This window comes from Eleutherodactylus coqui, chromosome 5, assembly GCF_035609145.1.
Source record: "Eleutherodactylus coqui strain aEleCoq1 chromosome 5, aEleCoq1.hap1, whole genome shotgun sequence".
Lineage (NCBI taxonomy): Eukaryota > Metazoa > Chordata > Amphibia > Anura > Eleutherodactylidae > Eleutherodactylus > Eleutherodactylus coqui.
Window position 1 is genome coordinate 108,577,279 of NC_089841.1, and position 27,965 is coordinate 108,605,243.

The following is a 27,965-nucleotide window of genomic DNA, read 5'->3' on the forward strand; positions in this document are numbered from 1 at the left end:
CAGGACAGCAGGGGGACTGCCTATCTTCTTCAGAGATTGCTCATGCGAGCTGTCTCTGAAATAGATTACAATTCCTTCCTAAGCCGTGAAGCTACAGCACAGGGATGTGACCTTCACTGACCCAGTCGGAAGGAATTTGTGATAAGCAGCCCTCATAACAAGCTGGGCCAAGCCTACAGTGAGCTGACCAGGGGGCACTGGAGAAGCTCAACCAGGAGAAGATGTGATAAGGAGACGGACAGAGAAGGGATACGTAAGTTTAGATAATTTTTTTTTTAATGACAAAACCCCTTTAAGCCCTCGCTGATTGATGATCTTTCAGCATGCTGAAAGACAGCGATCAGCCTTATCAGGGATTCACATTGGGATACAGTTGATACTATTGTTTCAGCTGTATTCCGCTCGCTTAACACAGGCGGGGTATGAAGAACACAGCTGTCCAGCTTTGTTCTTCATCCCTCACTCAGAGCGCTTGGCTGAGAACAGCTGGATGCAGAAGACAAGCAGCCCCGCTTGTCTTCTGCATCCCCCACTCAGAGCATTTGGCTGTATAACAGCTGGGCGCTCCGAGCAGAGAACAGCTGGATGCAGAAGGCAAGTGGCCACGCTTGTCTTCTGCATCCCCCGCTCAGAACGCTAGCTGTATGCCTTGTATTGTTGTAGCACTAGTGCATTCAAATGCAAATTCTGTATGGAGTTTGAAAATTCTACAACCCACTGTATGGAAGTGCTTCAGTTTGTTCCCACACTCCAAGTATCATAAGTAAGTACTGTATGTGAGAGAACACATTGCTTTGTTTAGTGTGTTTTTGGCTTTGCCATTCGATGATTGCTAGACAACTCATATTTGGTCTCATCAAACCACAGAATGTCACAACTCTTTTTGCGTTTTGGAAAATTGTGCTTAGAGTGTCACCTGAGTTTTGCTCTATACTACTTCTATTAAGCTACCACCAATGAAGCAAGGTTCACAATTTTTGTGTGCAGTCTCTCACATCTCAGCCACAGAAATGTCTCTTTGCTGCCAGCATAATACACAGCAACAAATATGTATTACAGTGTGGTATACAAGCAATCACATAGTAAAGTTCCCTTCAGGGAGAAAACAAAAACGTAAAAAAGTGTAACAGGATGTCTAAAAATATATTTCAAAAAAGTTGAAAAAAACTTCTCACCATTTACATAAAAAATATAAAGAAAAAAAATTAAATATAATGGTTATTGCCATCTCCGTAAATAAAATATTTGGCAGGCGCCTTGTTACACTCATCAGGAGAGCTTTAAACTAGAACAATATGGGAATGGAAGTAAAAGGCCAGGTAAAAAATATACAGCTAATGAATACAACTGAGAATCTTGCTATTAGAAGTAGAAAGAAAGAGCAAAGGCAACCAATTTGGAAGGAAAGTAGTGGAGTAAGGGCTCACTCACACGGGCATATGTGTTCCATGTTTTACGCGCATATTTGTCAAACGCTGGGACCTTAGGAGGCAATGATCATGCTATCCTTGAATTCTGGATAAGAAGGGGAGGAAGACCTGAGAAAACTCACACCATGGTTGGATTTCAGAAAGGCAGATTTTAGTGGAAAAAAGGTAGGAAGAATCCAATGACTGGATGTTCTTAAGGACAGAAATGTCCAAGAAGGTTGAGAAATATTGCGAAATAAGATTCTCAAAGCACAATCGTTAACAATCCCTAAAAGAAGAAAGAATGGAAGCATTTATAGAGACCAGGATGGATGGACACAGAACTTACATACATGCTAAAAACAAAAAAAAACATTTATCAAATGGAAAGAGGGGGGAATATCTAAAGAAGACTATAATGCAGTATGCAGAAACTGTTGGGCAAGTGTCAGAAAAGCTTAAGCTAATAATAAATCGAGGCTTGCAACAGAGGTCAAAAGCAATAAAAAAGCATTTGGGAGGTATGGCAAAAGAAAAGTCAAAGATGCTATTGGATGCTTACAGGATGAAAATGGTGATTTGGTTAAGAATGATGTTGAGAACTTTTAAATTCCTATTTAGTGTCTGTTTTCTCTCAGAAAGTAGATGGAACATCAACTGATCTTCCCTGTGCTATTCGGAGAAAAAAAGAAAGCAGGCTTTCTATAAGCAGAGAGATCGCGAGGGAACACATAGATAACTTAAATGAATTTAAGTCTCCAGGTTCAAATGAATTACATCCCAAGGTACTGAAGGATATAGCAGAGGTAATTGCTGAACCACTCGCCATAATTTTTGAAAATTCCTGGAGAACAGGAGAAGTCCTAGAAGAGAGGAAAAGGGTAAATGTTGTCCCCATTTTCAAAAAAGGGAAGAATGTGGATCCAGGAAGCTATAAGGCCTGTGAGACTGACTTCTATACCGGGAAAGATCTTTGAACAAATTATTAAACAGCATGTATACGAATAGATCACAGACTGAACATGAATCAACAGTGTGATGCAGCAGCAAAAAGGGCAAACACAATTCTGAGATATATTAAGAGAAGCATAGAGTCTAGATCATGTGAGGTAATTATCCCCCTCTACTCTTCCTTAGTCAGACCTCATCTGGAATACTGTGTCCAGTTCTGGGCACCCCAATTAAAAAAAAGACATTGACAAACTGTAACAAGCTCAGAGAGGAGTTTCTAGGATGGTGAATGGTCTGCAAAACATTTCCTATGTTTAATGGTTAAAGGATCTGGGAATGTTTAGCCTGCAAAAAAGAAGGTTGAGAGAAGCCTTAATAGCGGTCTACAAATATCTGAAGGGCTGTCACAGTGCAGAGGGATCAGCCCTATTCTCATTAGCACAAGGAAAGACTAGAAGCAATGGGATGAAACTGAAAGGGAGGAGACACAAACCAGATATTAGGAAAAACTTTTTGATAGTGAGGGTGATCAATGAGTGGAACGGGTTGCCAGGGAAGATGGCAAGTTCTCCTTCAAAAGAAGTTGTCAAACAGAGTAAATTATTTAGTGAATCCTGCATTGAGCGGGGGAATAGACCCAATGACCCTGGAGATCCCGTCCAATGCTACAGTATTTGGTGATTACTGTAAAAAAAAAAATATAAAGAGACAATACAGTACATGTCTTTTTTGGTCACCTTGCCTCCCAAAAAATGGAGTAAAAAGTGATTGTAAATCTTATGAACTCAAAATAGTACTATTAAAAACTACAGTTCACTCTGCAAAATTCAAGTCCTCACAGTACCATTGACAGAAAAATTAAAACTTCTGGGTCTCAGAATTGGATGACACCAACAAATTTTTGTAAATATAGTGATGTTTTCTGGGGCAGACTGTTTTTGTGAGGCGATTTGCCATTACCTTCCCAGTCATCTTTACCCCACAGCAAGCTGGGTACTCATTTTACCGACCTTGGAAAGATGGAAGGCTGAGTCAACCACTTTAACCAAGTGGGGATTGAACCTGCAACCCTCAGGTCGCGAGCAAGAGTTTAGGACTACATGTAATCCTATTGACCCACAGAATAAAGTTGTCATTATTACTGCAAAGTGAACGCTGTAAAAACTATACTCCAAAAACCTATAATTTTATTTTTCTTCCACTTTACCCCAGTAAAGAAAATTCAAATTAAAAACCACAACTTGTCCTGCGACACACAAGTCCCCATATGGCTATGCCAATTGAAAACTTATGACTCTTGGAGGGCGGGAATGCGAAAATTAAAACACTGGAGCAAAAAATGTCTTGAAGGCATTAAAGTTGTCATGGGTCTTTAGTACCCACTACTACCCATCTTCCATGGTCTCTGAGGGTTTTCGAAAACAGTCTGCTGTAGGCAAATTTATAGCTGTGATACCATTTTTTAAAATAATTTAAAGATGAACTGCACTTTTAATAAACATTTGACATGTCAGAGGGAAATGTCAAAAATATTGATTAGTGGGATCTGGCGAAAGCTCTCACCCAAGTGCTGTGCTCTTTCAGCTGTCATTGTTCCTCGTCAGCTCTTTTCAGTAGCTGAAGACAGATGCATAGACTTCCACAGACTTCTATGCATCTGTCTTCAGCTGCCAAGAGGCAAGAAAAACCAATGACACCCGTAGGGGCACAGTGCTTGGGTGAGTGCTTCTGCCCTTTCATTTCAATGATCAGTGGAAGTCTCAGCACCCAAACCCCACTGATCAAAACTTCTGACATGCTTTTCTGACATGTCAAACATTTCTTAAAAGTGTAGTTACTCTTTACATTTCTCTGATGTGTACTCGGTGAATTGGAAATGTCCTGGTATCTATCCCCTGACTGGTAGTTTTCAATGAATGTGATGCAGTTTTACTAGGGAACTGATTGTAATTGAAATTGTATTATGCAAATGAAAATTGACTGTTAATTTTCTCTGTGGGCAATGCAGATGACAAGTGCAAAGTCATAGCTATTCAGTCCATCAGATTCACTTTGCTGTCCTAGCCTTGCATTTAAATACCCTGCAAATGGCAGTGTGACTTATTGTCATCCCCACTGGCTCGTGCACAACCAGTCCCCTCCACCATTTACACTAGACAAGGACAAAAATGAAAATCTTTTTTGATCAAGACAAAACGTCCATTGGTATGTATGCAAATGGGAGGGGGGGGGCTTTTCTACGTCTAGAGGTGGTTAGTCTAGAAGGTTTCTACACCGAAATAGAAGGGATGAACATTGCAGGATAACAGGCTGAACTGGCTGAACATATGCCTTTTTCTAGCCTTACATACTATCTTACCATAATAGTGGTTGTTAAAGTGGATTCCCATGTAATGCTGTCTGGGATTCCTTGACTTCTATCCCAGTAATGGTAGACATCTATGGTCACCAGGAGGATAGACCTCACTAAGAGTATGTTAACATGGAGCGGATTTTCCGCATTGGAAAGTTCCAAGATAAAATTTGCAGAATTTCTGCATCAAAAACACTGGTGTGGATATAGACTTGAAATCAGCTGCGGATCTGTAGCTGATTTCAGCTTTCTGCTCCGGCGTTTAGTAGCAGTTATTAGGGGAGGGACGTGAAAGCTTCTCTGCACGCTGCAGCGAGGGGCTGCTGATAGTGAGGTCAGAGAAGCGGCATGCCAAAATCAGCTACAGATCCGCAGCCGACTTGGTATCAAAATCTGCATTGCGGATTTTGATTCTTTTTCTGATGCAGAAATGCACAAAATCCGCAACATTTCCTCTACGTGTGAACATACCTTTAATAGTCACATATTGACTGCATGTTCTATGCCAGCATAAGTGAATGTGCCCTATTAAGTTACAGCGCCACGACTACACCCTCTACAATGAAGTCACTATAGATGACACAATGCCTGCAGTCCGGTGATGTGTCAGGTGATGTGCAGAGGCGTAACTATAGGGGATGCAGTTGCACCCGGGCCCAGGAGCCTTAGGAGCCCATAAGGCGTCTCCTCTTCATATGAGGAGCCCAGCACTATGAATAAAGCATTATAGTTGGGGGCCCCGTTACATATTTTGCATTGGGGCCCAGAAGCTTCAAGTTATGCCTCTGGTGATGTGTCACCCATATGAACAACAGTTTAGCTTTCTCTAGTGGGGTCTTCAACTGGTTAGAGCTTCTTGACTTGATAAAGTCTGGGAGGCATAATGATTTTCAATAATGAGAAAGTTTACAATTTGATGATTGAAACAGTAAAACTTTTTTGTTTCTTTTTTGTCTCTTTTCTGCGTTGATTGTATTCTTTTCAAACTCCTTTCCTATTATGTCTCAGCATGCTGCACAAACAAGTCTCGAATTCAATATGTAATCTTTGACCAACTCCTGCTACTTTCCATGCCCTTGTCTTCTAATATTATCACCGATATGTAAATGAAGTACTATATAATAAAAATAATAAGTGTAATTAACACAAAGTACATCATTATCTACAATGGAGCGCAGGAGTATGGAGATAAACAGCAATCCGGGTCAAATAAAGAATGTCTAACTTCTGCTTTGGCACTTTATGCTTTACTATTCTATGGAAAGATGAAACAAACAAGTAATATCATCAGTATGATAGATGAGGCAGGATCGCCGTCTATTCTGTACTTCATACCTGCAAATGCATTCTGTCACTGACAGGTTGCAACTTCTAAGAGAATTAAGAGCAAATATCTGAATATGCTCATGTCTTCCTTTATGCAATTTAGTTTTTGCCATGAGATCATCCTGGTTATTGTAAAGCTGGTCTTCCCATGGGAATATTTGTCCTTATGACAACCTCCCAACCCCCAAGCATCAGATGGTTCCATACAATTCTGTTATTTACGCAGTCTGAGACAAGCATAATTTAAGTTATGATTGAGGTACATTGTCAGGATGGTGTCGAGGAGCCCCGCTCCCCTGTGTATAGCTCTAGCTCACTCTTATTGTTATTATTTTTTCACACAACATATGCAAAGAGCGGCCTTATTAAAGGAATGAGTGCTAAGCAAGATTCATGCTCCGTTCAGAAGCGCTCCCTATATGTAAGCGCGGCGGGCCCACGTGAATAATAGGAGATGTTTATGCTCCAGTGTGACATACATAAATAAACATACATAAAACAATAAACAAACAGACATGTATTACTACGCAATATATTGTTAGATTTAACATTAATGAAGCAGAGCTGAGTTTGTCATTTGGCACAGCTCTATGTGTGCTATGAGGAGTTATTTATGGTTTTACATAGGACTGCGAGTTCATGCTCAGTTTCTGATGCACTTGAAAAGAATACATTGTTTCCAAGGGGTTAATTTACATCAGTGGTTTCTCTCTCAGACCCGATAGAAAAAATTGCAGCATGTCCAATTTTTGGGCAATATCACCCATTATTTCCTACGGGAGGCAAAACAATTGCATCGCATAGTAATAGTATGAGAGCGGTTTTGGACATGCGTAGCTCAACTTCACTCGGTGGTACAGAGCGTAGTTGCACCTGAACGAGGGGAATTTCTTCTTCCTCGCTGGCTTTTCAAACTCTGCGGCAGAGTGCAGGAGTTTAAAAAATAACCATGGAAAATTAGCGGCTGCCCGCTCTTCCCCGCATGTAGTATTTAGCATACATAATTCCGTCACGCAAAAAAAGAACACAGCATACTTTTTTTATTACCTGCATATTTGTACAGGAAGAGAAGATATCTTGAAATATTTAAACAAATTGTCCATCTCAATGGCTGAGAGCATCGGTACGTGTTTTTATGTGCGCACAATAGCGCACCACACGTGCATACAAAAACATGAAATACACATACGCTCATGTGAATCCGGCCTTAGGTTGTATGCACATGGGCGATTTTCCTGTACGAGTTCCGATTTCGAGATCAACAGAACTGACATGAGAAAAGAATGGGTTAATTCACATGAGCGAGTTTTCCCTCAGAGTTGGAAGAATCGCTGCATGTCCTATTTTTGTGCGATTCTTCTTCAAGAATCGCCCATTATTTTCAATTGGAGTGTAGAAAAAAAACGCATCGCATGCGAATCCAATGCATTTTTAATGCATGTTACTATGGAGAACACACGGAAAAAAAAAAGGAGTGCAGACTAGTGAAAAACACATGCGGAAAACGGTTGCAAATAGCGTGTGAAATTTGCAAAAACGCATCGCAAATTCATGAAAATCACACCAAAAACGGTCAGTTTTTCACTGCTCAACATCGCACTTGCCTGTGTGACTACAACACAATCTCAGCTCTGCTTCATCCCTACTTCATCATTATGCTCTTTCCATGGAATTCCTGATTATCAGATCTTGCCCCTCCAGTAATTTGTCAACGGACAACGTGTTATTTACCTGTTTGGAAAGTCTTGCTTCTTCCTCAACATATTTCTGCTCTTTTGGCATGAGTGTAGCCAGGCTGGCCTTTACCTGCACATAATAATATAGATTGGCGATGAGACGACTCGCACAAATGATCTGTTTTCTAGCTTAATTGTAATCTGTGACCGACACATGCACCTTGATTGAAAATTCACAAAAGCAAACGGTATAAAAGGACATAAATGTATAATACCAAGGGAGGGTAACTGGCATGCATACTTAACAGCAGCAATGTCATTGCTAGCAACAACAGCTGAATTGCAATGTGTGGGGAGGGTGCGCCATGCTGTGGCTGTGCTGCTCCTCGCTCTTCACTTGCGGGGAGGTTGAAATAATCCCTCTAAGTTTAACATTCATATACTTCATATATAAGGAACAAAAGCATTCAAAGAACTGAGCTTTTTTAGAAGCGAGAAGAAAGGCAAAGTTGAAACTTACAGCATTAAAAATCACATCTATTTCAAGATAGATGACCCCCTTTGTTGGCCCTGTCAGCTGCTTGTTTTTCAAGACGTAGGCTTTCTGTTCACCATTTTGAATCTGTGGGAAGAAAGACATGACAGCCGTCTGTCTCATGGTCTCTACTGAATACACTCCCCCGGCCACCTTTGACCCCCAGCTGCTGAAACTGACAAGGAGCCCAAAACAACTGTGGCAATTCTGACAAGTACCTGTTCATTACCAGCACCGAGCCTGTCAGGAGAAATTAACTACCGTGGGATTCAACATGGTCGTGGACCGAGGGTGTTAAATTCTATTATTTATTTTATTTATTTTTTTCATCTTTTTGTCTGTGTTTGTGTGTGAGATTTTTTAATATCTCAGTTGAGAATTGACTGACGTTCAACAGAAATTTTCATTTTTTTTCCTTATGGTTTGAGAGGAACATTGAGATGTATGGCAGGTGAAGGAGACTTACAGACAGCAAGGGGATAGCAACTTTGCCCAGAAAGTCGGCACTTCGGTCTCGATCTTCATCATATACTGTCACTTCAAGGACGGAGTGGATATCGTTGATATTGCTTTATGGGAAAAGAATATAGAGAGGGAAATAGCAGAGTCTTAATTAACAAAGAGATGATGAAGAAAAAATGAATTCTCTATGAACAACTCGATAGCAACATGATGTTACAAGTACAGACACAGCGAAGTTTAACTTGATTGCGATAACTTTCTGTGACAAGTTATCTTAAGAAGGTTTTCCGAGGAAAATACTATTGATGAGCTATTCTCAGTATAGGTCATCAATCGTTGATCGGCTGGGGTCTGTCGGTCGGGACCCGGACTGATCACTTGGGCGGGCGCATGCTGTCAGCGCCGCAAATACACGGGGGTCGGAGCAGAAGCAGTGAAAGTCTTCGCTTCGAGCCTTTTGCAGTGTCTGGTGCTTGTAACTACAGGTCAGGTCTCATTGAAGTCAGTGGGAGACTTGCCTGCAGTTACAAGTGTTGGCCACTACACAGGAGTCAAAACAGAGAATTCCGCTGCTTCCATTTCTACCCCTATCTAATTGCGGTGCTGTCAGTGGACGCAGAATCAGCTGATTGGCTGGGGTCCATTGCTCAGTCAGGAACCCAACCAATCCACTATTCTGAGATTTCGTCATCAATAGTATTTTCCCGGGAAAACCCCTTTAAGCCATTGTAAGGCTATTGCTCTTCTAACTTAACAAAACCATTGTAAAGCAGTTAAATGGAACCTTTCAGTTGTTTCAATCCTGTTAAACTGACTACAGGGGCAGACTACTGAATAACAGAGCTTTCCAAAAATTGGGTTGTTAGTTTTTCATTTGAAAGTATACCTGTGAAAAATAATCTTTCCCATGTCGGATTCCATTGTCCGGCGTCCCCTCTGGTGGGCGTTCCCAGACTTCTTCTCTGGCTAGGGTTTTCACATCAACCTACCCACCTAGGCTGCTGCTGTGTAACATCATTCACCAAGCGCTTGAACTTTCATGCATGCACCGGAGATTCGCAGACTGGCACATGCACAAATCATGTATCCATCCCTGTTGTTGGCAGATTCATCATTCCCATCTGTGCATGCGCTGTTCCACAAGTTTCCAGCGCATGAGTGAAAGTTCAAAGCGCTCCTTGGATGATGTGACACAGCAGGTGCCTAGGTGGGTGGGTTTATGTGAAATCCCCAACCAAAGGGGATGTGTGATCCGCCCACCAGACTGCAGGGCAGACATTAGCATGTGACGCGGGTAAGTTTAAAAGATGTTTTCCACAGGTATACTTTCAAATGGAAAACTAACAAACTTATTTTTGGAAAGAGCTGTTATTCAGTGGTCTGCCCCATAGTCAATTTAGTAGGGTGGAAACAGCTGACAGGTTACCTTTAAAAGTGTGAATAAATTATGGCACAGAAAGCTATCAGATCGAGTTAAAATCGTGTTGAATTCTGATACACCTGTATTTGATGTATTCAATGTATTTCATTAAAGAGTAGATGAACTTGCCTAAATATACTAAAAAAACTATTGAAATAGCAGATATCCAAAAAAAGAGCCCCTCTATGCAAACTGGGCAACTCTTTCTTCTTATTATCCAGGCATAGGCAATAAACTATTGTGTAATACTCAATATACACAGAGGCTGCTTTTTCTTGCAATACCCCAAATGGGGCATTAGAAGGCCACTCAGCAAATGTTTAAAGGGTTTCGCCTTGTGACAGTGGTCTTTAAATGATTAAATGCTAGCTGTCTCCATCTGCCACTAGGGACAGCTTAAGAGCTTACTGAATACAGACTTATTTATGAGTTCAATGAAAGCTGTAGAAATCCATAGGGAGTAAGTTGCCCCTATTGGTAACTTTAGGCAGCCCATTTAACTTCAATCCCTATAACACTGAAAAAAATGAATCAGTAGAGAAAGAAATTCTGTATAAATAAGAGACAGTATGACTTTGCCATGATGTTCTAGAAAGTGTTATGAAATCCATCACAGTGTGAACCACCAAATAAAGCACAAGAGTTTGGTAAATCACAAAAAGGCATACAAAACATAAAACTATAACCAAAAACAATCAGAAGACATGTTCCATTTTTTCAACCAGCTGTTATATACACATCATGTGTGCTAATTCTCACATTCCACCTGTTGATTAAGGGCTCATTCACATCAGTGTTTTTGTCTTCCATTCTGTTGTTCCGACGGAGGACCAACAAAAAAGTTTAAAAATTGTTCTCTTTTACTTCTCTTCAATTTCAATGGGATTTTGTGAGCTTCAGCTATGCTTAGTTCGGTTCAGTTTCATCTGCTTCACATTTTTAACTGAAAACATTGTGCAGGCAGCAGTGCTTTTTTTCTGCTAACAAAAAAAAAAAGAAAAAAAAAAGAAAACCAAATGGGAAAGACTCCTCCATAATTTTTTATATTATAGTCAATGTGTGACGGAACTGAACAGAAAAGATTTTGTTTAGTTAGGTTTTTTGTACAGTAGGGAAGAAAGACAAAAGAATACACAACTGATTCATTAAAAATGGATGTAGGCAAAATGAAATGGAAACAAACGGATAGAATTAGTCCATTTTTTTTTAATGGGTTGTACCAGAATTTGAAGTTCTCCCCTTTCCACAGTATAGGGGATAACTTGCTGATTGGTGTGGGTCTCACCACTGAGATCTATGCCAATTTCAAGAACAGACGCCCCGTGTCCTCCTCACTGTGGGGTTATGGCACCCCTCAAAGTGAGGGGGAGACTGAGTGAAGCCCCCACCAATCAGCAATTTATCCCCTATCCACTTGAAATTCTGGTACAACTTCTTTAACAGATCTGTTAAAAAACGGAAACTATGGTTTTCATTCGGTTTAGTTTTAAATCCATTTTGCTATCTGTTTAATTAAAAAATGAATCAGTTAAAATGTAAAGCAAAACGCCAATGGGAACGAGCCCCAAGTTGTAACTATGAAGTCAACAAATGACAAATCTGTGTTACATTTCCGTACCCATCTTTTTCACATTTATTATGTTCTGTTAGATATTCATTTGTGAGATGAAGAAAAATGCTGTTTTATGGAAACCATCAACAAGTAGGCTGTCTGGTTTTGACAGTTCTTACTATAATTGTATTTATATTATAAAAAACTGATGCTAATTAACAAATGAACGTCCAAATAGCCTAGATAGAATATGACTACTTGATATTTTTGGATTTCCACACAAAATTGTGCCATATCAACTTGATAAGCTATAGAAATCTGATTGGTCTGACATCCAACCAAAGGGACCTTCACTAATCCTTAAAAATCTGGGTTGTTCATATAGAACTAATGTCTGAATATAGAACTAATTTGTTTTCAAACTTTAAAAAGTCACTATTCAGCTTAGATTCCCCCTTTTCTTGAGTACAACAGTATGTAGGGTCACGTAAAAAAGTGCCAGTATCCCATGTAACAGCACAGGAGTAATAATTACGATGATGTCACAGTGACATCATCGATATTCAATGTGGGCACTGTTGGCGGCACGGCAGATGTCAAGCTGGTAGTCCAGTTTTGCACAGACATGTCCCGGCATATCTGCTGTTATTGATTCCACTGCTGCGGAGATACATTCTTCTAGGTCTTCTAGTGTCACCAACGGCACCACATCGAGCATCTGTGCGGTGCAGTAAAAATTGGAGTTCTTCTATCTTGTGATTCTGGCTGTTGTATGTCAATTCATGTATGAATAAATCCGCTTTACTTTTGCGCCATTCTTTTTGAATCACTCTGTATTTTCTCATATCATCCCGTAAAGAGCCATGAAAATATTTCATATTTTCTTCATTTATATTGTAGGTGTATTTGATTTTCAGAATCTCCGGTGTGAGAAAAATAACAACCACTCTGTTTTACAGCATGTAATATGTAAACTAAACCGTATTAGAAGATTCCATTTAGTGGCTGTAAATCCGCATTAGACTCGTGACTCATTTAATCACGCAACTAAATAAGATAGCTGAATGTTCTTCTGGAGTTCTCTCCCGGAGTTAATCTTAAAATCTTACACCTCTAAAATGAATGCTGTGCTCCATAAACAAATTCAGAAATAAGGTGGAATTTACATACATTTACAGAGCTTTTGAAAGTTAAAGGGAGGTGATATAAAATATAAAGCGCATACGACTTGGTTAATAAGTAGAGATGAGCGAACGCGTTCGTCCGAGCTTGATATTCGTGCGAATATTAGGGTGTTCGGGATGTTCGTTATTCGTAACGAACACCATGCGGTGTTCTGGTTACTTTCACTTACTTCCCTGAGACGTTTGCGCGCTTTTCTGGCCAATTGAAAGACAGGGAAGGCATTACAACTTCCCCCTGTGACGTTCAAGCCCTATACCACCCCCCTGCTGTGAGTGGCTGGGAAGATCAGGTGTTCGCCTAATATAAAAGTCGGCCCCTCCCGCGGCTCGCCTCAGATGCGGTGTGAGTTAGATGAGGGACAGTGCTGTTTGTACCGGAGCTGCTGTAGGGAAAGAATTGGTAGTTAGTGTAGGCTTCAAGACCCCCCAAAGGTCCTTATTAGGGCCACTGATAGCTGTGTGTTGGCTGCTGTTAGCAGTGGGATTTTTTTTTTCTCAAAATCGCCTCTGCAGACCGTTGCACCTGGCATTAGGGACAGAAGTGCTGCATAGGCAGGGAGAGTGTTAGGAGTGAGTGTAGCCTTCAAGAACCTCAACGGTCCTTTCTAGGGCCATATTTATCCGTGTGCAGTACTGTCCAGGTTGCTGTTGGCTGTGCTGCATTTTTTTTGGGCTTCTCAAAATCGCCTCTGCAGAGCATTCCACCCTCCATTGATACTGCAGGGAAAGAATTGTATAGGCAGGGCCACAACACAGTTATTATTCATAGAATATACGCAGTGCTGCCTGTTGGTGGGAAAAAACTGAAAAGAAATCTATTTGTCCAGCCTGTGTCCGTCCTTACGGGCGGTGGAGACGTGTGAGCTGCGTGAAATACATTGCTAAATCATACGCACCCAGCTACGCTTTACTGCTGGCTTCGCCATTTGCTTTCCTTAATTGGGAAAAAAAATACCTGCTCTCCAAGAGTTATAATAACTCTGCTACCCTCACGTTCTGTGACACATAAGCAGGGACACAGCACAGTTATTAAACTTCGCAGGTTCATTGAATATACGCAGTGCTGCCTGTTGGTGGGAAAAAACTGAAAAGAAATCTATTTGTCCAGCCTGTGTCCGTCCTTACGGGCGGTGGAGACGTGTGAGCTGCGTGAAATACATTGCTAAATCATACGCACCCAGCTACGCTTTACTGCTGGCTTCGCCATTTGCTTTCCTTAATTGGGAAAAAAAATACCTGCTCTCCAAGAGTTATAATAACTCTGCTACCCTCACGTTCTGTGACACATAAGCAGGGACACAGCACAGTTATTAAACTTCGCAGGTTCATTGAATATACGCAGTGCTGCCTGTTGGTGGGAAAAAACTGAAAAGAAATCTATTTGTCCAGCCTGTGTCCGTCCTTACGGGCGGTGGAGACGTGTGAGCTGCGTGAAATACATTGCTAAATCATACGCACCCAGCTACGCTTTACTGCTGGCTTCGCCATTTGCTTTCCTTAATTGGGAAAAAAAATACCTGCTCTCCAAGAGTTATAATAACTCTGCTACCCTCACGTTCTGTGACACATAAGCAGGGACACAGCACAGTTATTAAACTTCGCAGGTTCATTGAATATACGCAGTGCTGCCTGTTGGTGGGAAAAAACTGAAAAGAAATCTATTTGTCCAGCCTGTGTCCGTCCTTACGGGCGGTGGAGACGTGTGAGCTGCGTGAAATACATTGCTAAATCATACGCACCCAGCTACGCTTTACTGCTGGCTTCGCCATTTGCTTTCCTTAATTGGGAAAAAAAATACCTGCTCTCCAAGAGTTATAATAACTCTGCTACCCTCACGTTCTGTGACACATAAGCAGGGACACAGCACAGTTATTAAACTTCGCAGGTTCATTGAATATACGCAGTGCTGCCTGTTGGTGGGAAAAAACTGAAAAGAAATCTATTTGTCCAGCCTGTGTCCGTCCTTACGGGCGGTGGAGACGTGTGAGCTGCGTGAAATACATTGCTAAATCATACGCACCCAGCTACGCTTTACTGCTGGCTTCGCCATTTGCTTTCCTTAATTGGGAAAAAAAATACCTGCTCTCCAAGAGTTATAATAACTCTGCTACCCTCACGTTCTGTGACACATAAGCAGGGACACAGCACAGTTATTAAACTTCGCAGGTTCATTGAATATACGCAGTGCTGCCTGTTGGTGGGAAAAAACTGAAAAGAAATCTATTTGTCCAGCCTGTGTCCGTCCTTACGGGCGGTGGAGACGTGTGAGCTGCGTGAAATACATTGCTAAATCATACGCACCCAGCTACGCTTTACTGCTTGCTTCGCCATTTGCTTTCCTTAATTGGGAAAAAAAATACCTGCTCTCCAAGAGTTATAATAACTCTGCTACCCTCACGTTCTGTGACACATAAGCAGGGACACAGCACAGTTATTAAACTTCGCAGGTTCATTGAATATACGCAGTGCTGCCTGTTGGTGGGAAAAAACTGAAAAGAAATCTATTTGTCCAGCCTGTGTCCGTCCTTACGGGCGGTGGAGACGTGTGAGCTGCGTGAAATACATTGCTAAATCATACGCACCCAGCTACGCTTTACTGCTGGCTTCGCCATTTGCTTTCCTTAATTGGGAAAAAAAATACCTGCTCTGCCACAGTTATAATAACTCTGCTACCCTCACGTTCAGTGACACATTAGCAGGGACACAGCACAGTTATTAAACTTAGATTATTCATTCACTAAAGGCAGTGGGGCCGTTCGTTTTCCAAAAAGTGCAAAAATAATATTTGGCCTGCAGTCTTGCGCCAATTTATTTCCTGCCTGTGAAATCAAATCACTGGTAATACAGCATGCTGAGGGGTAGGGGTAGGCCTAGAGGACGTGGACGCGGCCGAGGACGCGGAGGGCCAAGTCAGGGTGTGGGCACAGGCCGAGCTCCGGATCCCGGTGTGTCGCAGCCGACTGCTGCGCGATTAGGAGAGAGGCACGTTTCTGGCATCCCCACATTCATCGCCCAATTAATGGGTCCACGCGGGAGACGGTTATTAGAAAATGAGCAGTGTGAGCAGGTCCTGTCCTGGATGGCAGAAAGTGCTTCGAGCAACCTATCGTCAACACGCAGTTCTGCGCCGTCCACTGCTGCAAATCCGAATCCTCTGTCTGCTGCTCCTCCTTCCTCCCAGCCTCCTCACTCCACTACAATGACACCTGCTCAGGAGCGGGAACACTCCCAGGAACTGTTCTCGGGCCCCTGCTCAGATTGGGCAGCAGCGGTTCCTCTCCCACCAGAGGAGTTTATAGTCACTGATGCCCAACCATTCGAAAGTTCCCGGGGTCCGGGGGATGAGGCTGGGGACTTCCGCCAACTGTCTCAACAACTTTCTGTGGGTGAGGAGGACGATGACGATCAGACACAGTTGTCTTGCAGTGAGGTAGTAGTAAGGGCAGTAAGTCCGAGGGAGCAGCGCACAGAGGATTCGGAGGAAGAGCAGCAGGACGATGAGGTGACTGACCCCACCTGGTGTGCAACGCTTACTCAGGAGGACAGGTCTTCAGAGGGGGAGTCAAGGGCATCAGCAGGGCAGGTTGCAAGAGGCAGTGCGGTGGCCAGGGGTAGAGGCAGGGCCAGACCGAATAATCCACCAAGTGTTTCCCAAAGCGCCCCCTCGCGCCATGCCACCCTGCAGAGGCCGAGGTGCTCTAAGGTCTGGCAGTTTTTCACAGAGACGCCTGACGACCGACGAACTGTGGTGTGCAACCTTTGTCGCGCAAAGCTCAGCCGGGGAGCCAACACCAACAGCCTCACCACCACCACCATGCGCAGGCATATGATGGCCAAGCACCCCACAAGGTGGGACGAAGGCCGTTCACCGCCTCCGGTTTGCACCCCTGCCTCTCCCCCTGTGCCCCAACCTGCCACTGAGATGCAACCCCCCTCTCAGGACACAGGCACGACCGTCTCATGGCCTGCACCCACACCCTCACCTCCGCTGTCCTCGGCCCCATCCTCCAATGTCTCGCACCGCACAGTCCAGCCGTCGCTAGCGCAACTGTTGGAGCGCAAGCGCAAGTACGCCGCCACGCACCCGCACGCTCAAACGTTAACCGTCCGCATAGCAAAATTCATCAGCCTTGAGATGCTGCCGTATAGGGTTGTGGAAACGGAGTCCTTCAAAAGTATCATGGAGGCGGCGGCCCCGCGCTACTCAGTTCCCAGTCGCCACTACTTTTCCCGATGTGCCGTCCCAGCCCTGCACGACCACGTCTCCCGCAACATTGTACGCGCCCTCACCAACGCGGTTACTGCCACGGTCCACTTAACTACGGACACGTGGACAAGCACAGGCGGGCAGGGCCACTACATCTCCCTGACGGCACATTGGGTGAATTTAGTGGAGGCTGGGACCGAGTCAGAGCCTGGGACCGCTCACGTCCTACCCACCCCCAGAATTGCGGGCCCCAGCTCGGTGCTGGTATCTGCGGAGGTGTATGCTTCCTCCACTAAAGCACCCTCCTCCTCCTCCTCCTCCTCCTCTGTCTCGCAATCAAGATGTGTTAGCAGCAGCATGTCGCCAGCAGTCGGTGTCGCGCGGTGTGGCAGCACAGCGGTGGGCAAGCGTCAGCAGGCCGTGCTGAAACTACTCAGCTTAGGCGATAAGAGGCACACGGCTCACGAACTGCTGCAGGGTCTGACACAGCAGACCGACCGCTGGCTTGCGCCGCTGAGCCTCCAACCGGGCATGGTCGTGTGTGACAACGGCCGTAACCTGGTGGCGGCTCTGCAGCTCGGCAGCCTCACGCACGTGCCATGCCTGGCCCACGTCTTTAATTTGGTGGTTCAGCGCTTTCTGAAAAGCTACCCACGCTTGTCAGACCTGCTCGTAAAGGCGCGCCGGCTCTGCGCACATTTCCGCAAGTCCCACACGGACGCTGCCACCCTGCGCACCCTGCAACATCACTTTAAGCTGCCAGTGCACCGACTGCTGTGCGACGTGCCCACACGGTGGAACTCTACGCTCCACATGTTGGCCAGGCTCTATGAACAACGGAGAGCTATAGTCGAATACCAACTCCAACATGGGCGGCGCAGTGGGAGTCAGCCTCCTCAATTCCTTTCAGAAGAGTGGGCCTGGTTGGCAGACATCTGCCATGTCCTTGGTAATTTTGAGGAGTCTACCCAGGTGGTGAGCGGCGATGCTACAATCATTAGCGTCACCATTCCTCTGCTATGCATCTTGAGAAATTCCCTGCAAACCATAAAGGCAGCTGCTTTGCGCTCGGAAACGGGGGCGGGGGAAGACAGTATGCCGCTGGATAGTCAGGGCACCCTCCTGTCTATTTCTCAGCGCGTACAGGAGGAGGAGGAGGAGCATGAGGAGGATGAGGAGGAGGGGGAAGAGACAGCTTGGGCCGCTGCTGACGGTACACCGGCTGATTGCCTGTCATCCTTTCAGCGTGTATGGCCTGAGGAGGAGGAGGAGGAGGAGGAGGAGGATCCTGAAAGTGATCTTCCTAGTGAGGACAGCCATGTGTTGCGTACAGGTACCCTGGCACACATGGCTGACTTCATGTTAGGATGCCTTTCTCGTGACCCTCGCGTTGCACGCATTCTGGCCACGACGGATTACTGGGTGTACACACTGCTCGATCCACGGTATAAGGAGAACCTGCCCACTCTGATTCCCGAAGAGGAAAGGGGTTCGAGAGTGTTGCTATACCACAGGACCCTTGCGGACAAGCTGATGGTAAAATTCCCAGCCGACAGCGCTAGTGGCAGAAGGCGCAGTACCGAGGGCAAGGTAGCAGGGGATGTGCGTAGATCGAGCAGCATGTACATCCCAGGCAGTGCAACAGTCTTTAAGGGCCTGGCCAGCTTTATGGCTCCCCACCAAGACTGTGTCACCGCTCCCCAGTCACGGCTGAGTCGGCGGGAGCACTGTAAAAGGATGGTGAGGGAGTACGTAGCGGATCGCACGACCATCCTTGGTGACGCCTCTGCCCCCTACAACTACTGGGTGTCGAAGCTGGACACGTGGCCTGAACTAGCCCTGTATGCCCTGGAGGTGCTTGCTTGTCCTGCGGCTAGCGTCTTGTCGGAAAGGGTGTTTAGTGCGGCTGGGGGAATCATCACAGATAAGCGTAGCCGCTTGTCAACCGACAGTGCCGACAGGCTAACACTCATCAAGATGAACAAAGGCTGGATTTCCCCAGACTTCTGTTCTCCACCAGCGGACAGCAGCGATACGTAAGCAATACGTAGGCTGCACCCGCGGATGGAAGCTACGTTCTCTCTCACCATCCAAAACGGGGACATTTCTGCTTCATCAATCTGTGTCTAATATTCCTCCTCCTCCTCCTGCTCCTCCTCCTGAAACCTCACGTAATCACGCTGAACGGGCAATTTTTCTTAGGGCCACAAGGCTCAGTCAAATAATTTTTCAGAACAATTTTTATAAGTTTCAATGCGCTTAAAAGCATTGGAACTTTAACTTGAACCAATTTTTCGTTACACTGGGCTGCCTACAGGCCTAGTTACCACTTAAGCCACATTAACCATTGCTTACATGGAACGAAGACTGCGCTCCCGCTATACTGCTGCTTCAGAATTGTTACTGGGGCCTGTCTTGAGTGCTACTATTGCTTACATGGAACGAAGACTGCGCTCCCGCTATACTGCTGCTTCAGAATTGTTACTGGGGCCTGTCTTGAGTGCTACTATTGCTTACATGGAACGAAGACTGCGCTCCCGCTATACTGCTGCTTCAGAATTGTTACTGGGGCCTGTCTTGAGTGCTACTATTGCTTACATGGAACGAAGACTGCGCTCCCGCTATACTGCTGCTTCAGAATTGTTACTGGGGCCTGTCTTGAGTGCTACTATTGCTGACATGGAACGGACACGTGGAGAGGACACGTAGTGCCTCAAAAACATCCCCCTCCTCCTCCAACAGGGAAAACATTGTTGGCAAATGCCTTTGCATTGGTTCGTCTGGTGGCAGTCCAAGAATTTCACCTTTACCGACACTACAAGAGAGCCCCCCCACCATCCCCCCGCCACGGCCTACTTAATCCTGGCCACATTCCGAAAACCAACAAAATACAACCGTGCTACTAGGTCCGCAGTCACCACCACATTACCACCAACGCGGTTACTGTTAAGGTGCATATAACCACGGACACGTGGAGAGGACACGTAGTGCCTCAAAAACATCCCCCTCCTCCTCCAACAGGGAAAACATTGTTGGCAAATGCCTTTGCATTGGTTCGTCTGGTGGCAGTCCAAGAATTTCACCTTTACCGACACTACAAGAGAGCCCCCCCACCATCCCCCCGCCACGGCCTACTTAATCCTGGCCACATTCCGAAAACCAACAAAATACAACCGTGCTACTAGGTCCGCAGTCACCACCACATTACCACCAACGCGGTTACTGTTAAGGTGCATATAACCACGGACACGTGGAGAGGACACGTAGTGCCTCAAAAACATCCCCCTCCTCCTCCAACAGGGAAAACATTGTTGGCAAATGCCTTTGCATTGGTTCGTCTGGTGGCAGTCCAAGAATTTCACCTTTACCGACACTACAAGAGAGCCCCCCCACCATCCCCCCGCCACGGCCTACTTAATCCTGGCCACATTCCGAAAACCAACAAAATACAACCGTGCTACTAGGTCCGCAGTCACCACCACATTACCACCAACGCGGTTACTGTTAAGGTGCATATAACCACGGACACGTGGAGAGGACACGTAGTGCCTCAAAAACATCCCCCTCCTCCTCCAACAGGGAAAACATTGTTGGCAAATGCCTTTGCATTGGTTCGTCTGGTGGCAGTCCAAGAATTTCACCTTTACCGACACTACAAGAGAGCCCCCCCACCATCCCCCCGCCACGGCCTACTTAATCCTGGCCACATTCCGAAAACCAACAAAATACAACCGTGCTACTAGGTCCGCAGTCACCACCACATTACCACCAACGCGGTTACTGTTAAGGTGCATATTACCAGTCTGACTGGGGCATGCAGACACCTTGACAGAATGAATAGTGTGTGGCACATAGGTTCCCCATTGCTATGCCCACGTGTGCAGCTCCTGATGGCGGTGGCACAGGATTCTATTTCTCATTGCTTCTGTACAGCATTGTGGGCTATCGCTCCCCAACTTTTAAAGAGGGTCGCTGCCTAGCCGTGCCAACCTCTGCAGTGTGTGCCTGCGGTCCCTCGTCATGGCAGACGCAATTCTAAATAGACATGAGCGTGGTGTGGCATGAGGGCAGCTGAAGGCTGCCCAGGGACACTTTGGTGTGCGCTGTGGGGGGGAGGGGGGGCGGTTGGGCAGCATGTAACCCAGGAGAAGTGGCAGCGGAGTGTCATGCAGGCAGTGATTGTGCTTTGTTGGAGGTAGTGTGGTGCTTAGCTAAGGTATGCATTGCTAATGAGCGCTTTTCAGAAGTAAAAGTTGTTGGGAGGGGGGGGGGGCCCACTCTTGCCGCTATTGTGGCTTAATAGTGGGACCTGTGAACTTAGGATGCAGCCCAACATGTAGCCCCTCGCCTGCCCTATCCGTCACTGTGTCATTCCCATCACTTTCCTGAATTGCCCAGATTTTCACACATGAAAACCTTAGCGAGCATCGGCGAAATACAAAAATGTTCTGGTCGCCCATTGACTTCAATGGGGTTCGTTGTTCGAAACGAACCCTCGAGCATCACGGGAAGTTCGTTACGAATAACGAACACCCGAACATTTTGGTGTTCGCTCATCTCTATTAATAAGATGTTATTGCCAACCATTTTGATCATACAAACTTCTGCAATATAGTGTGTCTGCAGCAATCAGGGAAAGTAAGATTCAAGGATGTTATCTCTTTGCACTTAAATGCCAATTTACTCATGCATTTCAAGCCTCACAAGACTACAGAAAAGGTTGCAGTGACATTGTTTCAGTACATCGGAGAAGTCATTAGAAATTCCATCCAGCAAAGAAAAGAGAAAAAATATGGGAAAAAAAAAAACGATAAAACGTTATAAAACCTCTAAGTAACATTACAAGTAAAATTTCACACTTGGACATAAAGTACCGAGGTAAAAATGTAATTGTAACTTTAAATGGAAATTACTCATATATTGTAAGGACCATTTGTTACGCTTGCTCATGATAATATGGAAACATTATCGTGAGCCAAATTTTAATCCTGAGTCACTCGGTAGTTTGAAAAATTGACTCCAAATAATCCCAAAGGCCATTTTAATCCAGTATAACATATGGGGAGCAAGTTTGATCTACAGAATAGGAGATGATGTAGTGTAGTGGTACTGAAGCAGAAAAGTTATCATTTTACCATTTCATCTCGTTATAGATTAGTAACCGATGAGTGGCTCGCAGACCATTCTTTCCTCAGTTGTCTCATTAGTCACATTGCTTTTTTTCCCCAGCGCTGCGATGAGGGTTGGTGGAGTAGGTGGCCATTACGGTGGAATTTTTGGACTACAAAACCTTGAACAATGATCCGCCTATAATTGTCTTTGCTCAACCAACTGGACCCTGTGCCTGAGCTGCTGATAATGCAGTGCAATGAAATGAAAGACCGTATATCCAACAACTATCAAGCTAGACTTCAGGGACCAAAGGAGGATGGGGCACATTCTGAAACCTTGAACTGGACAACAAGAGAGAACTTTTCCCACTACTGCCTTCTCTCGCTCTCCTTTGTGATCTGCCACATTTTTCTGAGCTTTCTTACAGTTGTGTGCTTCCTTAACGTGTCTCTAAAACCAACATATCCCAAGATACACTGTACGATGTTAAAGAAACATATTAAAAATATATACATCTCACAATAGCCTTGTCAGATACCATCCATCCCCCACCTGTCATCCATACGCTCCCATGTGAAAATCTATACATGCATGTTTAACGTATATTTTTTCTAAATGAATGACTGTGATGAATGCCTATATCGGATACTATCCATCAGACATCCATAACCGGTAGGCTCCCATGGTAAAAAAAAGTATAGTGAACATAAACATATGTTTTTTACTGGATGGCATGAGATTGACTTAAATTGGTATCACAATAAGATAAAGGGGTATTCCCATCTCAGATTTTTATGGTATATCCACAGGGGTCCATTTCTGAGACACACATCTGTACCCACAGTGCACAGCTTGTTTTACTTGGTTTCTGTAACTTCCATAGAAGTTAATAGGAGTTACAGAAACAGTGTAGTACAGCCCCGCTTGGCTGTTTCCATACTGCTGGCCACCCTGACCACCTTGTGTGGAGGTGAATTCACATGCAGCTATAATTGTCCGAGACTGGAATAACCTCCTAAGGGTAGATACATCTGAACATGCTAGGCAATTTATTTTTCTCCACTTCTTTCCCAGCTCTACTCTGTACTATACCTGACCAGCCATTCTCTGCCCTGCTATGTGCCAGACCATTTCTTTGCCAGCTCTCATATGCCACATTGTGGAACTCTAGTGTGCCAGACCTCTCATCACTTTTCATATGTAGCTGACCGGTCTATCTTGACTATATCCCAATCTACACTGCTCTCTTCCCATGTTTACTTGCTCTTCACATGGTTCAGGTGCAGACCACACCTTCTTCAGCTCTGTTACACAAATCATAGGCTACTCTCTTTTCTGTTATGTACCAGAGCACTTCTTCCTTAGCTCTACCTCAACCCTGTTAATGCATAGGTCTTAAGCAGCCCTACTACGGTATGTGCCAGCTGAGTACTCTTCCCATGCAATGGTCTAGAACATATCTAGTGTAGAGAAGAGGATGGATTAGGACTTTCGATGCCTTGTTTAATACGCAATATTATTACTATTCGAATTTTGTGACTAACACTTGTGTAATGAATAAGAAAGTGTCCCCCTTTAATTATGGTTGATGGTGCCAGTTGCGTTGGGTTGGAACACAGGGGGGAGAGGGGGTGGGGTGATATAAAATTTGCAGGAGACAAGATGCTGGGGTCTGTGATGCATCAGTATTGAAGGTAGGTGGTTCTACCACTGGTTGAAAATAAAGCTAGGCCAAAAGCATGGCCCAGCGTGATACAGGAGTTAGGCAAAGTGAAAGAAGGTACCCAATACCTGGGTGGAAAGCATTGTCCTCCTGCAAATTCCTGCATGACTGCAGCCTATACTTACATGTTATGGAGACTGAATGTTCTGTTCCAATTAAATGCTGAAAGATGTAGCAAGAATGTGAGTTCATGTAGCAGCTACTCAGTCACATCTTGTCATTATGCTCGGCAAGATGCTCCGCCATATGACCAATGGGGTTGGAAGGAGGCTGTAGAGAGGCGCATTGCAATCTACCCATCCAGAGAGGTGCCTGCCTTGGCAGGTAAGTCCCCTGAGACTATGCTAAACTGGGAGACCGTATCCCCCAGCCCTCCGGCGGTACTTCACTAGCTCTCTACAGTGAGAGGGCTGTTTATTTTCAACAATACAGATCTGCTCTTTACAAAGGACACTGGGAAGTAAACTGAGAAATCAATTAACTTTGCAGCAACAATGACCTTAAAACATAACTAGCAGAAGTAATAATTTAATAGCTAATAATGTTCATTAGCCACAATGGGCAATGCCTTCTGCTTGGTTTCACCAGTGAGTGATGGAATGATCATGTCCAATAAGTCATGACCTGCGTAAAATGACTAATTGTTTTGCTTATCACACGGGTGACTGGTTTGCATGAGACTGACCATACTCCCTAATTAGATGACACAGTACTATACTATCAGTCCTCAGATCGAAACTCTATTGGCAGCAAAAGAACCGAATCACATGTTCATGCTAATTATGCTTTTATTTGCAATTCATATCCCCATATCTAATAGCTCCTTTTTATCCTCAAAACCACAAATGGGCATATTATTACTGCTTCATAAATGGTCAGCAACTCATAAATTAACTGCTTTTGTCTCAGTTTAATCAACACTTTATTCTACAGTATATGGGAATTCCACCAAAGTCTGATGAAAAATAGGGCAATATTTTATTATGTGAAGCTGTAAAATTAAATTAGGTAAATAGGAAATTGCCTTTCTTACAATATATCATCAGAAAATAACATTATTTAAAGAAGGTGTTTATAATAAACATTTTTGTACATTTTTATGTGACTAAATAAAATAATTCTAAAATATTTCTATTTTGACATGGGCCATTGGAGCACAGAGAATAAACTAATATTTCCCATTTTCTGCATATGAACTCACTTTTCAGCTTTGCTGTGTAGGCTTTAATAGAGCCATCTCATTTTCATTAAGAGAACATCTCTATTGGACTGCGAAGAGCCTATATAAGGCAGGATAGCATAATTATACAAAACAGGTAAGGCACCATATAGGCTCTGGAAGCATCCCACATGTTACTGCTCTTCTTTGGGAGGAGGAGCCATACTTCATCTATTTCTGGAAATTGTATTAGCTTATTGACACTTTCCTGCCTGTTAACATTCATTGCACTTAGTGACTGATTAAAGGGGTTCTGTCCAAAAAAAATAAATCAATACTTACCTATTCCTCCCCAGGCAGATCTTTCCCTCATCTATCTTCTCCTGGCTCCTCCAGTCCTCCAGGTCACATCACCTCCAGCCAGCTGGATCCTCTTCTTCCTGTGACAAAGCATACATTTCCGGCATTCTGCTTACTGCAGAGCAATGTAGCCTATGTCACTGGTCACTGCCTAGCAGAGAAGGCCGAATCCTCGTCAGTCTGCTTTAGCATGACTGCGCATGCACAATGTCTCGCTGTTTGTGTTTCATATATTATATATACTATATGAAACACGAGCGGGGAGATATCGCGCATGCACGCTAAAGCAGGCTGCCGATGCTGCGTCATTCCCTGCTAGGCAGTAAACACTATGTCACTCATATTACTCACTGCCCTTCAGGAAATGAACTGCAGTTAATGTACGCTTCGTCACCAGAAGAAGAGGATCTGGCCTGCTGGAGGTGATGTGACCCGGGGACTGGAAGAGCCAGGAGAAGATCGGTGAGGAGAAGATCTGGTAAGAAGACTGATGGGGAAAGAATTGGTAAGTAATAATATTTCTTTTTCTAATGACAAAACCCCTTTAAGTACACCATAAGCCGTGGGTCCCCCACTTCCCTACCACTGATCTGCCAAGCCATGCACATAGGCAAAACCACCTTTATTTGCTAGCAAGTTTAATACTGGTTGAACACTAAGACCTTATTTTGCTTATATGGATAAATTGCTTGTGGGGACTTTAGGCAGTAAGACCTGGATAGTGACTCAAAACCCCACTGTACTATCTATACAAACAATGGAAGAAGGAATATGGCTGACCTAATTAAGTTTTTTAAAATACAATAATTAGTTCCTTTATATGAAGCATAGTATACACATTATTTCCCTAAGAAATAGATTATTTTAGCAACAATTTTTAATGTTGATTTTATTTCAGGAAGGCGCGCCATGAGTAGGGACCTGCATTATCAGTCAGAAACACATTGCTTTTCCTTTAAGCTATTCCTACACATTTTTTAGATGATTCAATAAAGACATGTTTTTTATGAAGATTTTCAATGCTGGAATAATCTATTTCTATTTATGAATCCTGGAGCTGAAGCAGACTTTTCTTTTACATCAGGTGCTTACTGTCCGGTTGTGAATTTCTCTATGGAGGTAAGCTGGTCAATACACTCTTCTATATTAGCTACATTATTTTCCTTATATTATATCTACTGTTAAATTAATATATTAATTAAGTACATTATGCTTAAGGGTCCAAGTATACGAGTGCTGTTAACGCCTGTGTAACAGCACTAATTGCCGGACTGCACCCCCACTTAAAAGTGTAGTCCTGTACTTCTTAGAAAAACGTGTGCTAGTGCATATATACTGTAATAGCATTGGGCATCTGTGCTCTTAATCAGCACTAATTGGAGGATTTTAAACAGTTTCTTTATAATAGGACATTACATAGTATGTTGGGCTGAACGAGGGCAATCTCCATCTACTTCAGCCTGTTTCAACCCCCATGTTGATCCAAAGCCAAGGATGTTGCATAAAAATTACATAATACAGTGGACATTTTAAGTCAATAACCCACATAAACCTGAAGAGCCACAATTTCAAGAAAAAGTAAGTGAACTCTTTGGATATTTAGTCTGATTGCCATGATAGTCACAAGTATACACTTAGACCAGTGTTTCCCAACTCCGGTCCGCAGGGCACCACAACAGGTCATGTTTTCAGGATATCCTATAGTAAGAACACCTGTGGCAATGTCTGAGGCATTCACAAGAATTACATCACCTGTGCAATAATGAGGAAATCCAGAAAACATGACCTGTTGGGGTGCCTTGAGGACCGGAGTTGGGAAACACTGACTTAGACAATATAACTAAATAATAAAAAATTAACATTCGTCCTGTTGTACCATTCATTTCTTCTATTGAACATATACAGTTAATTAAAAGTAAAAGTCTGTGTCGATGACTACTTCAAGATATTATTGGAAACATTTCAGTTAAGAAGATGAGATTGGAGGTGTGTGTTTCACAGGTGCTTTGCCCTTCAAATAAAGGCATAAAAAGCCTAGTTACTGACAAATCTGTTTTTATGGAAAAGTCTGTAAGAGCATTGCTAAAAACCAGGCAGTACATATATCTATGGTTAGACAAATTTTGTACAAATGAAGAAGATTCGGGACTGTTGCTACTCTCCTTAGGAGTTGTAGTCCTGTTAAAATCACTCCAATGGGAAATCCTGAAAGAGGTGAGAAAGAACCCAATGATAATACCAAAGAACGTACAGATGATTCTATTAACTGTAAAAACCTCTGTTCATGTGTCTATTATTAGAAAAGCACTGAACAAAAATGGCGTTCCTGGAAGGAGACCACAAAGGAAGCCGCTGAGGTCACAAAAACATTACAGCGTGTCTCAAGTTTGCCTGAAACAACAGGAAAAATGTTCAGATGAGACAAAAGTAGAACATTATAGCTAGAGATGAGCGAACCTACTCGGCCACGCCCCTTTTTCGCCCGAGCGATTCTCGAGTACTTCCGTACTCGGGCAAAAAGATTCGGGGGGCGCCG

The 27,965-nt window shown here is 43.9% G+C and overlaps 1 protein-coding gene across 1 annotated transcript in view; it reads right to left on the reverse strand.

The window, feature by feature from the left end:
* MCTP1 (multiple C2 and transmembrane domain containing 1) overlaps positions 1-27,965 on the reverse strand; it is a 748,272-nt gene that overhangs the window by 256,150 nt on the left and 464,157 nt on the right. Inside the window, exons 14-16 of the mRNA XM_066603001.1 lie at positions 8,717-8,819; positions 8,236-8,337; positions 7,771-7,845 (exon numbers count right to left, since the gene is read on the reverse strand). Of these exons, the coding sequence (XP_066459098.1) occupies positions 7,771-7,845; positions 8,236-8,337; positions 8,717-8,819 (280 nt within the window). The remainder of the gene's footprint in view (positions 1-7,770; positions 7,846-8,235; positions 8,338-8,716; positions 8,820-27,965) is intronic.